Below are 16,594 nucleotides of genomic sequence, written 5' to 3'. Positions count from 1 at the left end.
ATTAATTAATTGGCAAAAGTGGGGGCACATGCGGTCCCCATTGCCACACCAGTTGCCTGCCTGTAATATTGTCCTTCAAAGAACAAATTATTGTTTTTAACACTATTTCCATTAACGTAATTAATACATTAATGAAGTCCTGTTCATATTGACCAGCTTCAAGTAACTGTGTCTCCAACCATGCCAACATGATGTCATGTAGGATGACCAAGAGAACAAGTTGCATACGTCAATAGTTACCAAAAATATACGTTCATTATATACAACCTTGTTAATGTTATCCAAAAACTGCCAGAACGAGAATATGGCTTATATAAACAATACTGTGGAATTTTTCAAGTTTACACACGAGTATAGTACCAGTTGGGTTACATATTTGGACATTGACTTAAGCGTTGATAAGGATAACAGATGTTTGGGTTAAAGAACTTATAGGAAACCAACCTTTTCCGATTCATATTTGGATTATATAAGTTTGCATCCGTACCATCAAAAAATGTCCATAGTAAAAAGACAGTTAGAGCAGCCAAGATGGTGACCTTGGAAAATGAGTTTTTGAATGAGATGCAGTTAATTTCCAATATGTTTGAGAAAAGGGGTTTGGTTATCCATTGACAATGACTGAAAGCATTAAATAGGAGGTAATCAGTAAAAGATAGAATGTAAATAAGCCCATTTTAGGGGCTAATATTAGTGTGAATTTGGGACCACACAATAACATTAATATCAATGCCATTGGTAAGGACATGGCCATGAGCTTTATATCCACTTTTAACAAGGATTCCCAGAGGATAGGGGCAGTAATTAGGAAGAACTGGAATATTTTGCACATTGAAAAGGATGCAGTTAAATTGTTGGGGGATAAACCTAAGTTGGTGTACATAAGAGATAGATCGTTCAAGGACATTTTTGAATCAAATATTTGTAGTTTAGAGTTTAGTAACAAAATAGTGGGTAATTGTAAGTGTGGCATGTGTTCTCAATGCACCCACATACTCGTTTCTGGTAGTAAATTTAAGCTCAATGGTCAGAATATTAATATAAATGGTCATTTCAACTGCCAAAGTAAAAATGGGGTATACATGGCAAAGTGTCTACAGTGTCCTGTATTTTATATTGGTAAGACCTACAGATGGTTTAAAGACAGGATTTATGAACATCTGACTGATGTGAAGAACAAAAAGATGACTAATGCATTGTGTAGGCACATAACTGACAACAGTGAACATGTTTTTGCTTTTTTGGCTGTGCAACAAATAATTAAAGACACTCAAGGATATGTTGTAGATGAAAATGTATCTATTTGTGAACTTAGATGGCAGTTAAGATTGAACGCCACCAAATATCCAGGGATTAATGAAAGTGTTAGTATTAATAGTGTTTTAAAGTTAAAAAATATTTTATGGTTATATATTGGGTTTTGTAATTTTATTTTTATTTTACAATTTCAATTAGTCAATTGTTAATTGGTTAATTGGTTGACCATTTTGGTATACTAAGGTTGAGGCACTACAGTGTATTTGTTCTGAAGAAGTCCTATGTACTTTGGGGATGAAAGAGCTTAAACTTTGGATTCTGTATTACTGGTTTTATTGAATTTGTCACCAATAAACCGAGATGGTTTGCTGTTTTTGACTTTCACTTGGTCTCCACGTTTGTTTATTGGTTTTATCTGAGTGGAGTTTTAACTTTTACATCTACATGAGCTACCATCAATTCAAGCAGATGGGGCCTTGATTTAACATCTCATCAAAAGGATAAAATACTCAGGAGTACAGTACCCCTTTTATTCTACACTGCAGTGCCAATAATCAATTAGCCTGTTGTGGGAATAGAACCCACAGCCTTCTTCACCAAAGGCAAAAGTGCTACCTGTTGCACCACTGACACTAACTTAGAGATTAGAAAAAGAATCAGAGGCTGATGACATATTTCTTTACATCAACTATTAAGAATGCATGGAAAAAGACTGTCAGGACAAGCATAATTAAATAATCTAATGGCTGAAAAGGGCAGGCGCATTAACATATTAGCAGTAGTAAATGAGATCATGTTGAAATGAGTGGAAAAAAAGTTGTTGGGTAGGAATCGGGGTGCTCACAGAAGGTAAAATCAGAAGACTGAATGTGCATAGTTGCTTTATTTCCCATTATTGTCTTAATTTTCTATTCTTCTACAGCCATACACAACAAGTACATTAGACCATTAAGTCCCTGCTCAGTGGTATAAAATCAATAATCCATATACACAGTGTATTTTGAATGGATGACATTACTTGTTTTGATTGTTCACAAGCTTTATGCACTGAGAATATAAAGAGATGCTTTAGTTATACAGAATGGCAGAAGGGAAAATATATTACAGATGACTGCCACAGCTGTGTATATTGTAGAAGATGGTGCACTGAAAAACCTAAATGCATGATAATCTGTTATATCAGTAAAAAAAAAATATGACACAAATGCTCCTGAATGCTGGAATCAGCACTGTGCTTGTTGCTGTAGTTTCCAATCTATTTATTTGGGAAATTAGGTATTTAACTCATTACATCTGAGTAACGCCTCCAGGTGGATTTGTAGTTAACTCCTACTGATGCCTCTAGGCATCAAATATTGCTTGTTCATATTTGCATCAATAATTCCAAAACCATTCTATGTACAATGTTTAAAAGATTTCATCTTAAAGCTTACATAATGGCAAGCTCAACTGCATTAATATTTGACCTCTGTCTGATGCAGGTAAATAGATATTAACTGTTGCTTTTATGATATTAATTAATATAGATATAATTTTCATATTTTTCTAAATATCTCAACAACCAAGTAACACAGACAGAACTCCTTAACCTCATATGAAAGCTCTCAGCTAGATGAATAAAATACGGCTGACAGTATGTGTGTAACTTCAGTGGTTGTTGAGATACTGTAAGTTGTTTACAAAATATTACAAATGTAATAGTTACTGTGTTTACTGTGACTTACAAAATTCAATTTAAGATCTAGTACCGAAAGAATACTACCACTATAAAAATAGTTTGTGCGGAAAGAGTTTACCATTTATATTTCTTTCATAACCCCTGTGGGTCCAGATATATGAACATTTGTTTGAAATCTGAGGACATAATTTGATTCTGTCAAAAGGCTTAGTCTCCGCCTATTGCAAGTTACAATGCAAACTTCCTAAGCTCCATTGGATTGAATACATTAAGGGAGCTTTGAAAGCTGAATTACCATCTGGTACACAGATAGGATGCAGATAATCAAAATAGGGAAAGTTACCTGCTAAGAGGTGACCTGTGTTTGGCATACAAGGTATCCTCTGATACATTACTGGTGGGTTTACGGCATATCAGCAAGTCAAATGGCATCAGAAATACTCAGTCTAAGGATCTAAACTCTTCTACAACTTTAACAGAAAGTTTGGAGAGGTTACCTCTGGAACAGACTCCCCATACACATAAAACAAAGTCATCCATGTCTATATTCAAGCACAGTTTTGATATATAGATAGAAAACATAACATTTATCCCAGGACTGCCCCCCTGTACAACTAACTAATGGACAAGTAAAGAATGGTAGCTGCTTAGATGGCTCCTAAATACTCTGTCCCAAGCATGGATCCCTCAGATTATCTATGGTATGATCCCAGCTATTCTCATTAGGGATAATATATAAGTATTGACCATGGGATAGACAAAGCCAATCTATAACCAAATGGGATAGGTTATTTCAAGCACAAAAAGGGAAACTCACTATGTTTAAAATGGCCATCAAGGGCAGCTTGTAGCTACATACCTATGAACCTATGATTTTTTTCCTTTCTCATGAATATGACTTCAGCAGATTCCCTGAAATTATTAAATATAGGGAGAGCATGTTCAGTCATTCACAAATACTAACAGAGGTACTTTTTGGATGAAAGAGTTAACCAGATGCTGATGTTGCACAAAGCTGTGGGAATTCTTAGTATGCAGATTTAGTGATAATCAATTACACATACCATGTAAATGGAAAGCAATGTATTTTTCAACCCCGTGAAGCATCATAAGCTTTTCCCTCAGAAAAATTAATTTTATCTTTAAAACTAGAAACTACACAGTAGAAAATCACTTTCATAATAATTTTGTTTTTCTTCCAGATCAAAGAACAGTTCGTACTGTGCTGGCTACTCTTTCAAAGGGAATGCTTGCTGCAGCCTTTACAGGTTGCTTTTTGTATACTGGAGAACTATATCCAACTGTTATCAGGTACAATTTCAGGAACTAGTATAATAAATGTATTTGAAGTTATCATGTTACCTAAATGTTCAAATATTTAAATTGCTATACCTCTTTGCTGCCTTTCGGCTCTGCACAATTTATATTCGCTAGAACATTTTCATTGCTTGGATCTTGCCATCCATATCCGTAAACCAAACCTTCCAGTTTCTCAGGTTTTATATTATCTTTTGTTTGGTCTCTTCCCACATCTATTTAACTGCCATAACAGAATCCTTTGTTACCCAGTCTCCTCAATACTTCATTTTATCATGTCCCTATAAATATGGGTATTGCTGAACCAATTCATGTCTGGGTATATAGTTTGCAGACATACCCCTAGATTTAATAAACTCCATGTAGGAATAGTGCAAGCCCTACATGTAGTGTACCATGGCCATGTCTACAGCTCCTCCTCGGCAGCGTGTCTTGTAAATTAATAAAGGCATGCTACCGAGGGAGAGCCATGTAACACGATTACTGAATCAGTGTAGGGGGTGTGTTACAGTGCTTGAAGATGTGTAACACATGCCCTGAACTGTCAAACTGCCAGATGGCATTGAAATATAAAAGTTAAATGTGTTCCCTTTGCAAGTGTTTTTCAGGGGGTGTGTTACAGTGCCCGCAGATGTCAATGTGCCGGACAGCACTGCAATATAAATGTTAAAATGTAATTTTCCTTTTTTTTTTTTTTTTTTTTATATATTATTTTTTCTTTTTGTGTTTGCGCAGCACAGTGCGGCACTTAGCAATGAATACATGCCAGACATCTGAAAATAGAAACTGGATGCTTTTAATTTTAATGGAAAAGGTCACGTTTAAACATAGCTGAGCTGGTTTGCGCAGCACAGCTTGTCACTCAGCAGTGTTTAACCATAAACAAAAACTATATAGAAATGTATAGCTGAAATCTTCACATCCACATTAGCTGAATGGTTAGTGTCATGACCTCATGTGTAGTAGGTGCACAGTTCGAATACCCAGGCAGGCTATTCAGCTTTTACATCTGATATCATTGATATATTAATGCTTTTTTCTAATCAAAGTAGTAATTGATATTTGTTAACTGGGTTAGTCCAGCTGGTCCAGAAGCCCATTTTCAGTGGAGATATGAGAAGAAAAGCCCCATCTGCACACAAGTGTCCAATATATTACAGTCATACCCCAAGATAATGTAATTAAAATACATAGGGTTAGGTCTTGCACAGTAAAATACATACACATAATAATAAAGTATCAATAATGAGCAATTCATGTGAATATATATTTTATTTATTATGTAAAAGTTTGGTTTGCCCTTATCTAAGCTCTGCTAAGCACTGCTAAGCCAAGCCAAGCAGTGCTTAAACAGGACGTGGTTTAGCAGTAATTAGCAATGTGCAGCTCCACTTAGCTGGTTTGGGCCCTGCTAAGCAATGCCTGTTTAAGCAGTCCTCAGCTCAGCTAAGCTGGTTTGCACACTGCTAAGCATTGCTAAGCATTTTCAGTTTAAGCACTGCTCAGCTAAGCTTAGTGGGTTTGTGCAGGGCTAAGTTTCACTGAGCATTTTTAAAAATAGTCCAATGGTGGCAAAGGCCAGGAAAACAGCCTTATTTAAGCTGAACAGTCAGGAATACAGCCAGAACCTGTTGGGGGTTAATCACTGCAGGAGCTATGGCTGGAGTTGGAGAGGATACGTGGTTCTTTGTGCAGCGTTGGGGCATTTTGGGGTCCAGGGTCAGGGTTGGGCTCTTTGTCAAAAACCATTGTGAGCAGCTGCTGCAGGGCTAGTACCAGGGCTCTGAATTCAGAGGCCTGGGTGCAGCTGGCACATGACCTCACCACTGCAACTGGAATCCCCTGCACTGGTAAGCAGGTGCATCATCATTATGACAACCTGATTGAAGGAAGGGGGAGCTCTTGGCCCAATAGATCCAAGAAGCTTGGGACCATAATGCCCCAGAAGTTTGTAAGTATAGGAACCATTGATTTACCAAATTCTAGTATGAATATCTGATAGACAGGTATGCATGATGGTGTGTTTTCCCCCAACAGCTGCACAGGAGAGGGCTCACAACCTGGAGGCCCATGCAGGGTGCCTGGCCAGGATGCACCAAGAGTGTGGTGAGTGAAGATATATCTTGCAATATATAGTAATTTGATTATAAAATAGTACAGTAGTAACTGCCAGTAAGTATAATCTGTTGTGAGTGTACTGCAATGAATGTGTACATAGACTTGGACTGATAAAAGTGAGTATTGCCAGGTACAGTTCAATATAGATGAAAGCATGAAACATGCTAATGTTATGGAAAGAAAGTTAATACAGCATTAATAATGTTTGGGAGTAACGTGTATACTTTATTAATAATACATGTTCTGGTAGTAAAGTACACTTGCATTGGAAATGTGAAGGGAATAAATTAACTGCATTCCTTATCTACAGGATATACAGTACAACTACAGTCAGAATTATGAAGAAATAAAGGTAGTACTGCATAGATTGTGTAATAACAGATGTCTTCCAATGTCTGCATTATTTAAAGTGCAGAATAATAAAGATTGTCAGCTGTATACCAATCACTGTGTCATGTCACCCTTAATAAATCTGTGTTCTGACAATTGTGTGTAGTCTGGGCTGTTGTTCAAGAAATCAAATATTACAGGCTTTGTGAAGTATACATGGGTATAACACAATGAAGTGGCAGAAAGTTGTCCAATAAATAATTGTCATGCTAAAATGTAGATGTGGTGCTGTACTACATGATATAATGCAATATGATATTTGTTCTGCACTAAGATCTGAACCTAGAGTAGCACTGTGTAAGGTATTATAGTGTGTTTCTCCCAGGATTGTCTTGTGTTAACCTTTGCATTTCAGCTGTATGCATCCCTGAATGTAGGTACACTGATGCAGGCAAGTATGAAAGTGTAATAGCTGTAGACTGCAAATATACCATCGGTAAATGTATATGGGTCAGATAGGCAACCCAACACCCTGATATGGTCTGTACAGATGACACATACCCCCATCTACTAGGAGTTAATTGTGTACATCTGCATTCCAATTATGAATACACAGTTCACCTACTATCTCTGTCATGCATGAATCTCATGCATGTATGTTCAACTGTCACTGCAGTCTTGTGTGACACTTTGCCTATATTACCAGGTCGCACTTTGTCACCATGTGAGCTTTAGGTACATATCACTCAATCAACACACAGCAGTGGCCCACTAGCTCAGTGTGATAAGCAATATATATGTTGTTCATTATGCCACACACAGACTGGGGTTTAAATCCAGGGACAAGTGCCAAGATATATTTATAGTAACAGACAAGTAGTACTGACTATTTATAGAAACAGTTATGTATTGTTAACAGATATTCTCCCACAGGACTTACAGGTAAATAAATATCTGCAGTAGCTGTATGAAGGGTATACTAATGTCTGTGTCCAGATGTAGTAGTGTGTAAACAGCATTTCTCAGCAAGGTGATAAGACTCCATTAAATAAAACTACACGAAGTACAGTACTATTCCAAGTTAATAAGACAAATTAATGGTCTATTGTTGGTACGACTGTATGCCTGGTGCATCTGTGAATGTCTGCTGATAGTCTAACCCCATGCCTGCCAATGACGTAGGATAAGTGTAAACTCTCTGTACTGTGCACTATACATTTCTCTCAAGTGTCACGCTGTCATGGATAGTGATCATTGCTGCCAAAAACCTTGAACACAGATATAAACCCAGTTGAAGTATGCCAATAGCACACTGACACAACAGCAATGCAGAGTACACCTTACTAGTCGTATATGTTCCCCTGACATGTAATAGTCCCCTGTAGTTATGTACCTGTAGATGTTACAGCTTGGCAAATAGCATCCCATCTGGATAGCTTGAGAGGTATGTACATGCTACAGAAGCTATAGGGCACTTGTAGTCATAAAGTAAGGGCAGAGCTGCAGAATACTGAGCAGTACTGTTGTGAAAAATATAGCCTATACAGTTGGTAATGAAATGTCTTTCTTTCCCACCACCGCTTATCTGCATCACAAATTATTATTCTTATACTATGGGTATGGTTCCATTTTTCACATATGTTGTTCTCAAAACCTAATGTTGGGCCCTGTGTTGTATTATTGGTTATATATTACAATTGTTGCATACTAGCATAACTTGTTGAAATACCAATGTTGTTGGCCTTTTGCTGTAACTGTTACTGGCATGCTGTTACAATAATGACTGTTGTTCTATGTTCTGTATACTATGCAATTCTCTTGTTCTGGGTTAATTGGAACACCCATGCATGCTGTCATAACTAACATTGAAATGTTCTGTTTATGACTTACCAATACACTTTGACAAACCTCAACACCATAGCATGATTGGGTAGGCCGGTTCCAGTGAATCCACCTATCCCACCTCACCTGGCCAAGGCACCAGGTCCCAGCATGTCTGGGACCCAATCTAGAACTGCCTCCTCCACTGGTCCTGCACCACCCATGAGTGGAACCACCTCAGGGGATGGGGCTCATTCCCCCAAAGCACAGACATGGAGAGGATGTGGTCACCTGAAATTAGTTCCCAGTGATGGTGCACAGGGTTATCCAGCACAATTTGGATGACTATGCCATATTGAGGGCAGTCTGATGCACCTGGAGGGGCAAGTCGGCCCCAGTGCCCTGCCCCCAGCACAACCACCTTTGGGGCCATGAAGAAGCAGTGGTGACTGCCCATGTGTGGGGAGCTTAGTCCCACTTTTGCCATCTGGGGGCACTTGGTCATCCAATTCCCAAACACTCTCCCCATCCAAGGTGTTTACCCCCTCATGTGTCATACACTGCCCCTGTCTGTTGTCTTGCCTGTCTTGTCTGTCTGCAAAAGCAACCTTCCTACCCAACTTACCTCCCCAAACATACCTACAACCCTTCCCCAACATTCCACTCTCTCCTTAAAAAAGGGCATCTGACCTGCAAAAAAATATAGTCCCATACATAGCTCTCCATTTCACCGCCATGTACACTGCCATCAATCAATCATCCCAGCAATTAATCAACAAAGTTATGTCACCCACAGCCCTCCCTGTGGGATGTGAGGCTTCAAATTCCAAATTGTTCACAACATGCACAGCTGTTGCTGTATAAGAAATGGAGAGCTATGGTCCTTTCCTACACCCATCCTGCACATCCCTACCTGCCTTTCATATTGTTTTCCACCCGCTTGCTCCCATTTCACCACTTTCCTATCACCCCTTTTTTCTTTTCTTTTTTTGGAAATAGCTCGGGTTTAAGCCGGACTAAGCGCCGCTTAGCATAGTAGCGTGCTGCACAAACCTGCGCAAACCCACTTACAACTGCTTAAAACTGCTCTAATCACCTTATCTGATTCTGAAATTGTTATGCACATCAGCAAAATAATTAACCCACCAAGTCTCGAACCCAGGACCCTCTGAACTATGGCATAGTGCATTAGCCCACTAGGCCAACTCAGCTCTAGAGAATAACTGGTATTTCTATAAATATATCATGCATTGCACTGATGTCACATCAGTAAAAATATCCATGCCTGCCAAGTATTGAACCCAGGACCATCTGAACCATAGCATAGTGCATTAGCCCACTAGGCCAAATATATATATGTGTGTGTGTGTGTGTGTGTGTGTGTGTGTGTGTGTGTGTGTGTGTGTGTGTGTGTGTGTGTCACGTCTGCAAAAATACACACCCTGTCAAGTACTGAACCCAGCACCCTGTCAACTACAGCATAGTACATTAGCCCACTAGACCACTCAGCTATGAAGAAAAGCTGCTTCTATCCTGATAGCCAGTGACACACAATTTCTACATGTAATGGGATAAATGACGGCATACTTGAGCCTGTTCTGCAGATACTGAACCAGTACACAGCCAAATACATGTTGATGGATGTACGTGAGGCCTACGATATCAGCAGAGCTGACAATTGCACAGACTTTTGCAGAATGTCCACAGTTGTGTCACCTACGTATGGCATGTTTATCATAAACCTATTCTGTGTGATGAACAAATTACAAGACAGTGCAGATTGAGGTTACAAAATCAGGACAGACAGGTCAGTATCACACGTCATACCCATCCAAACACACATATTCATGCCAATCCTGTGTAACACACTGTGTGCATGCACATATGTCTTGCAACTACACCTGCCATATTAATGACTCAGTAGCTCTATCTGTGACATACCTAGCATGTGTGACATCTGGACACTGACAGTCCTGGCCCACAGTCCAGTCTGTTGCACGACAACTACATGCTTGTCAATACAACATAGAAATAACTGAGCCCTATAATGGGCAGAGCTGGTTGCTGCCACTGCAGTCACTGCCACCCACAGTAGCATATCAAAGGCCTGTAGGGTTGGGCACGTGTCACAGATATGAATATCTGTCCTAAATGCCACCTTACACTCTCTGGATGGCAGTATTATGTAACATATGTACCAGAGGCACATGCCTCACTTGGACTGTTATGGGCACCCTCACGCTGCCTATGCTGTCACAACAGAGCTGACACTGCTCCCATACTCACTTATACAGCTTGCTGTCCACTAATGTGTTCACAATCCCCAGTATGACTCCTGGCCAGAATTCAGCAGCTGCAGCCTGCTGCACATGCAGCAGTATGTTCAGCTACCTGCTACAGACCTAACATACCTCCCAAACACCTAGAACAGGGCATCTACACAACACCCAAACATAAAGGGTTAGGGGGAATGGTCAGATGACAGAACATGGGTCACAGTCTCCCCCTACAGACATACACAGCCAATAGACCAGTGTCAACTGCAGTAGCATGCACATTCAGATAAAAATTATGTATGATACTCACATCTGCCTGTCACCTTATTGACCCCAACACACATTGTTAAACAGTAAACTGCCACAGAATCAGAAAGTCTGTTAACAATGGGCAAACATAGCATACAAAACTGTGGACATACCACATCAATCCAAACAGTAGACAGTATTTCTACCTATCCTCTGTGATGCTGTAGCTCCTACACCTTGATAATGTCCTCCTCACAGGCCAGGAAAAGGGCCAAGGCCAACATGAAGGCCTTAATCATAGCACTGTGTTGCCATGAGATTGGCTAATGAAAATGGAACCCAGCTGTTCTGGATGCTATTAGCAAGTGTGAACCCAGCTGTTCTGGATGCTATTAGCAAGTTTGAGTCAATGATTGGTGCACAGGCAATCACCTGTTCATGACCATTACCTACAAAAGGTAAGCTGCTGCCTATGGTAAACAGGTCTGTGACTTTCTTCATGAAGACAGACTGTGCTTTCCTAGGAAAACTGCCACTGGATTTCTGTTCACAAAGGAGTACAGCACTCTACCAGGTATGTCATAGAATTATCCATGTAATGGAATGCAGATGGGGGATGCAGTCATGGGAAATAGGAATTTCAACAGTAGTTCTCAGCAACATATCTTGGAATGACATGTTACTATTAGTCAGCTGTCAAGCACCTATAGTCTTCCCTTTTGGCTCTGTCTGCAGTGACATAGATTACAACTCTGGCCCCTGGGTTCCCCCAGCAATGGTCAGCTCATGTACGAATGCTACTGGATTATCTGTTGTACAATAGTGATGGTAACTACTGGGGGATACAGCTGGCATATCACATCATGCGCTGTCAGTGAGCCCTTCTCAGTCTGTGAATGTCATACAGGCATAGTTCAACCATGGTCCAGGTGTCCCTGACTGTTTCTGACGTACTCTGGCTAGGTCACTGTGTACTCCACACCTGTATCTCATTGCCTGACAGCTATGGCTAGCATACCTGGGAGCCCCTGCAGCAGGAGAGCAGGTTGGCAGCAGTAGTGGGAGGACACAGGCTCCACCTCAGCAGCAGTGTGTACATTTTGAGCATACAATATAAGGGAATGAATACAGTACCAGATATTAATGTACTACTACTGTGTTCTGAGGGGTCTGCCATGTCACAAACACATTCCGCACAGGCTGGGTACAACCATTACATATTGTCCAACTGGTTTCCAGACATCCACATTTGTGTGGCAGGGGGTCCACATATATCAGGCACATGTACACATTCTGCAAGAATCTGTGTACTGTAAATGTCGGACACCTACCAGGAGGAAACCCTACACCACATCTGCACTGCTCTTAGGTATTGTGTAGCACATGTGCTGCTGGAATGTCCACATGCACTTGTAGTACCAGTCATGTATTTGTCGGATGGTGGCAGTATGACATGGTACTGTAACATTGTCCATAGGGGACACACCACAGTAGATGGCAGTGATGGGTGTGGACACATAGCAACACAGCCTGTCACAGCACACAGACCATAGCTGGTATACCTAGGATCATACGAGGTTACTAGGCTATGGGCCCTGAGCCCCCATAAGCCTAGTCCAGATGTTAGCCCATGTGTATGCAAGGCAGCACATGATGCCACAATCCAACAGGGACACAGGTGGTACCCCAAGGGTGTATGTGCTGTTAACCATCCAGTTACCTAGGTTCCACTTGCAAAGGTGTAAATAGCTATCCTGCCTGATGTGGAAAGGGTGTCCATTCCACAGCAGGGTGAGTGTTTGGGACACATAGCTAAGCTGCCAACAAGCCCAGTTGATGTCACATACGAGGTTGAGGGTGTGTGTGGGGGTTAATAGAGTGGAGCTTCAGTTGCACTTGTGCAGCAGTCTCAACAATGTGGAGTCCATGATTGCCTTGTATACCAAGCAGAGGTCACCTCTGAGGAGTATGTATGAAACTGGGTAGAGGGATGGGGTTATAGCCTATGTGTGTATGGTAGATGTTTGAGGCCCTGGTATTCCCTGGTGGGGAAACCCCTGTGATGTTCCCAGCTGCTGCTTGTGCTGTGTGAGGTGAATGACAAACAGGACATTATACTCAATATACTCTCCAAAGCTAACTTTGGGCTCCTAAAAACAGAGGTGGTTAACTTCACAGCACCCATGCAAATGGAGATCAGTTGCATGACCACTGAATCATACACCAATGCACTATTCGAACACATACACAAATGAATGGATCTCATCATACCCAATAGAACCAAGATGCTCTCATCCAAAAAAAGGAAGCCAATCTGGTGGTCCCCTGCCAGAAACAAATTCAACAACAGAAGGAGAAAACTGATGCAGAATAAGGTGAAGTCCCAAGACTGGGAAAACTCCCTTATCAGCCTCAACAAAAAGTTGAGATCCCTCATCAAATCCTCTAAACAGAATTGCAGCAGATAGTAAAGACAACCGCAAGGCTTTCGATAGTTATGTAAAGAATCTCCACGGCAATACCCAGATTTGCTCTGAGCTACTGCACAATGGTACCTCCTATACCGAGCCAACAGATATTGCCAATAAACTGGCCGACAGATTCAGTGACAACTGTACCCCCCCCCCCCCGGGACCAGTCACAATATCAGTAGATTGCAAGGTACCCTATATTACTGCTGCACAGGTTAGAACAGCACTGTCGAAGGCCAAGAATACAGCTTCTATGGGACCTGACAATATCCCTGTTTGTGTTCTACAAGAACTACAGAGTGAATTGGCACGTCACCTGTGTGCCCTGTTCAATCATAGCCTCACCTCAGGCTTTGTCCTTACCAAATGGTGCATTGCTACAGTCATCCCTCTCCACAAAGGAGGAGGGACTACAGACCCTGGGAACTATCGCCCCATTAGCCTGATGAGTCTAATATGTAAAGCTATGGAATGCATCATCAGGGACCTAATAAACAAGGATATAGGGAATCTACAAACTCTGGATCCCACACAGTTTGGTTTTGTGAAGGGTAGATCATGCCTGCTCAACTTGGTCAGCTTCTTTGAGTCAGTCACCAGAACTGTGGATGAGGGCAAGGTGGTTCATACAGCCTACCTTGATCTGGCCAAGGCCTTTAATACCATTCCCTACTCAGGAATCATAGAAAAACTCACTAAGCTAGGCATCAACCCCTATATCACTAGGTGGGTTGCAAAATGGCTCACAAGTAGAACCCACAGTGTGAAAGTAGCTGACTCCAAGTCAGACTGCTGACCAGTCATGAGCGGAGTCCCACAGGGTTAGGTCCTGGATCCTCTCCTGTTTGATATCTACTTCTCTGAAGTCCAGGCCAACATGAAGGAATCTGGCTGACAAAGTTCGCAGACAATTACAAGTTGGGAGCTATTATTAACTCCCTGAGTGATGTTGACATCCTACAGAAAGGCCACACTGAGACCAACGACTGGTGTCAGAACCATGGCCTTAAGCTCAGTGCCAAAAAATGTGTTGTCATCCCCTTTGGGAAAAACCCGGTTACCATGAATTACCACATCGATGGTAGTCCACTGAACACAGGTGTTATAAGAGATCTGGGAACACAGGTTGACAGCAACCTCTCTTTTGACCACCACATTGCCACTGTGGTCAGAAAGTCCTTTTATGTGGCACATCTCATTACTAAGGGTTTTGCATCCAGAAAGAAAGAAGTTATTGTCTCCCTCTACTCTTCCCTCATTAGGCCCATCATTGAGCACAATGCCCCATTTGGCAAGTACCTCACTAAACACCTGCAACAACTGGAGAGGCCACAAAAGTACCTCACAAAGAGGATCCTGTATACTTTAGTAACCAATATGACGATTTTAACCAAACCAACTAGTTTGTCTCTATAAGAATAAACATCCCATTTGTATGTTGAAACCAATGCTTGCTAATTAGTAGAAATGCATTCACTCAACTAAAACATTCAGCTACAGATTTAAACTCAGAGATACTCTTTTATCAAATCAACAATAGCATGTGGAGGCTTCATCTAACTCTACTGTTAAAAGTGTTTCAGAAAACTTAAACAGTCTCAAGTCTTCAGACTTTAAATGATTTGATGAGCAGAATGTAATTAACTTTAATAGCTAATGTCCATAGGGTGAAACTACCTTGATAAATTGACCACTAAGTCTCCGTTCCTCATGACGCCTAATCTCCGCTAGCTTGAATCTGTCTCCTGGCGCCTTAGCCTGTACACTATGTACTATAAGAGCATGCACAATGGGTCTTGATCTTTAGTCCAGTTTGTTAAAATACTGGTAAAGCTAGTGGTTGGAGGTTGCACATCAAGGAATCATGATGGTTGTGAACGTCATAGGGTGCAGGCAGATATTTAAAATTCATTCACTTGCTGATTGCATGCTAGTTATGAGAGATTGATATATAGAACATCAGTCTCCCATGTTTCACTGCATTCCATAAAGCTTGACATTTGTGAAACAAAGTCTTAGTCATTGCTTTTAATTGTTGTACTCTCCCATACACTAAGTTTGGTTACAGATCAGCATGCAGTATTACAACTTAAATTTATAGTCCCAATGACTTCACCTGACTCAGATTCTCTGAGAGAAATCAGAGCAATTATAAAGACTAAGTTCTAGGTCATCGCACCCCTTATAGATCTGATGGGTGATGTGGCCATGAGGATCTATCTCTGCACATTTTAAAGTGCAAAATGCTAGTGTCTTCTGCAAATATTTGTAGCATACTAAGTTCTCTAACTCCTTTGCATGGACTCACTGTAAAGTTTGTCCAGATCAATTGGATGTACAAAATCTCATGCAAGGATGTACTGTATCCAATACTGTCATTTCCCTGTGTCCGCTGTCCAAAATCAGTTCTATCAAAATTATACATGGGTTCAGTGATCCAAGTCATGTAAATTGACAAGTAACTGTGACAAGGTCTTGCAGAACATAAGTATAGTGGGATATAATGTACCACTATAATGGATCAAGTATTATGTGACAGATAGGCTTTCACATGGCAGACAGATCTTACTGACTTTCAAAACTTCTAAAACCAAGTATAAACATTCAATGTATAGGTTAATTAAACCTTACCAGTGATAAAATCATTCAATTAAACAAAGTTCCTACAAGTGTCATGTTGAAGCTGTGAATAATAAATAAATAAATGCAGAACCAACAACTCAAAAGTTAAATGATGAACAAATCTCCTTTGTTAAACAGAGGTATTAATTAAAATAGTGTCCTAAGAACTTATTCAACCAGTCTAATGACTTTAAATAATATTGTTTTAAAGACTCTATGTCCAATATATCCTAGTTATATGATGAATATGCAAACTAAAGATGTACAATTAAAAACAAAAAAAAATAATCTGAAATTCAATTGTCAGGCAATGGCATAAAAACTGTTCCTTTAAAACTCTATTACATGAATTATCAGTAAATGAAAACCAGTTTATAGTCTAAAACTGTAGAAGTAAATATAAATATAAATACAGTGTAAATACAACAATATGAAATTTTTGTCATATTATATAT

General features: G+C 40.3%; 1 protein-coding gene across 1 annotated transcript in view; it reads left to right on the top strand.

Annotated features, from left to right (window-relative positions):
* LOC122805301 (solute carrier family 22 member 6-A-like) overlaps positions 1-16,594 on the top strand; it is a 291,374-nt gene that overhangs the window by 211,376 nt on the left and 63,404 nt on the right. The window contains exon 9 of the mRNA XM_044075389.1: positions 4,138-4,246. Within this exon, the coding sequence (XP_043931324.1) occupies positions 4,138-4,246 (109 nt within the window). The remainder of the gene's footprint in view (positions 1-4,137; positions 4,247-16,594) is intronic.

Source organism: Protopterus annectens, chromosome 6.part1 (genome assembly GCF_019279795.1).
Source record: "Protopterus annectens isolate FY-2018-M chromosome 6.part1, PAN1.0, whole genome shotgun sequence".
NCBI classification, from domain to species: Eukaryota; Metazoa; Chordata; order Ceratodontiformes; family Protopteridae; genus Protopterus; species Protopterus annectens.
The sequence above is the reverse complement of the archived record's forward strand: the minus strand, read 5'-3'. Positions and strand labels throughout refer to the sequence as shown.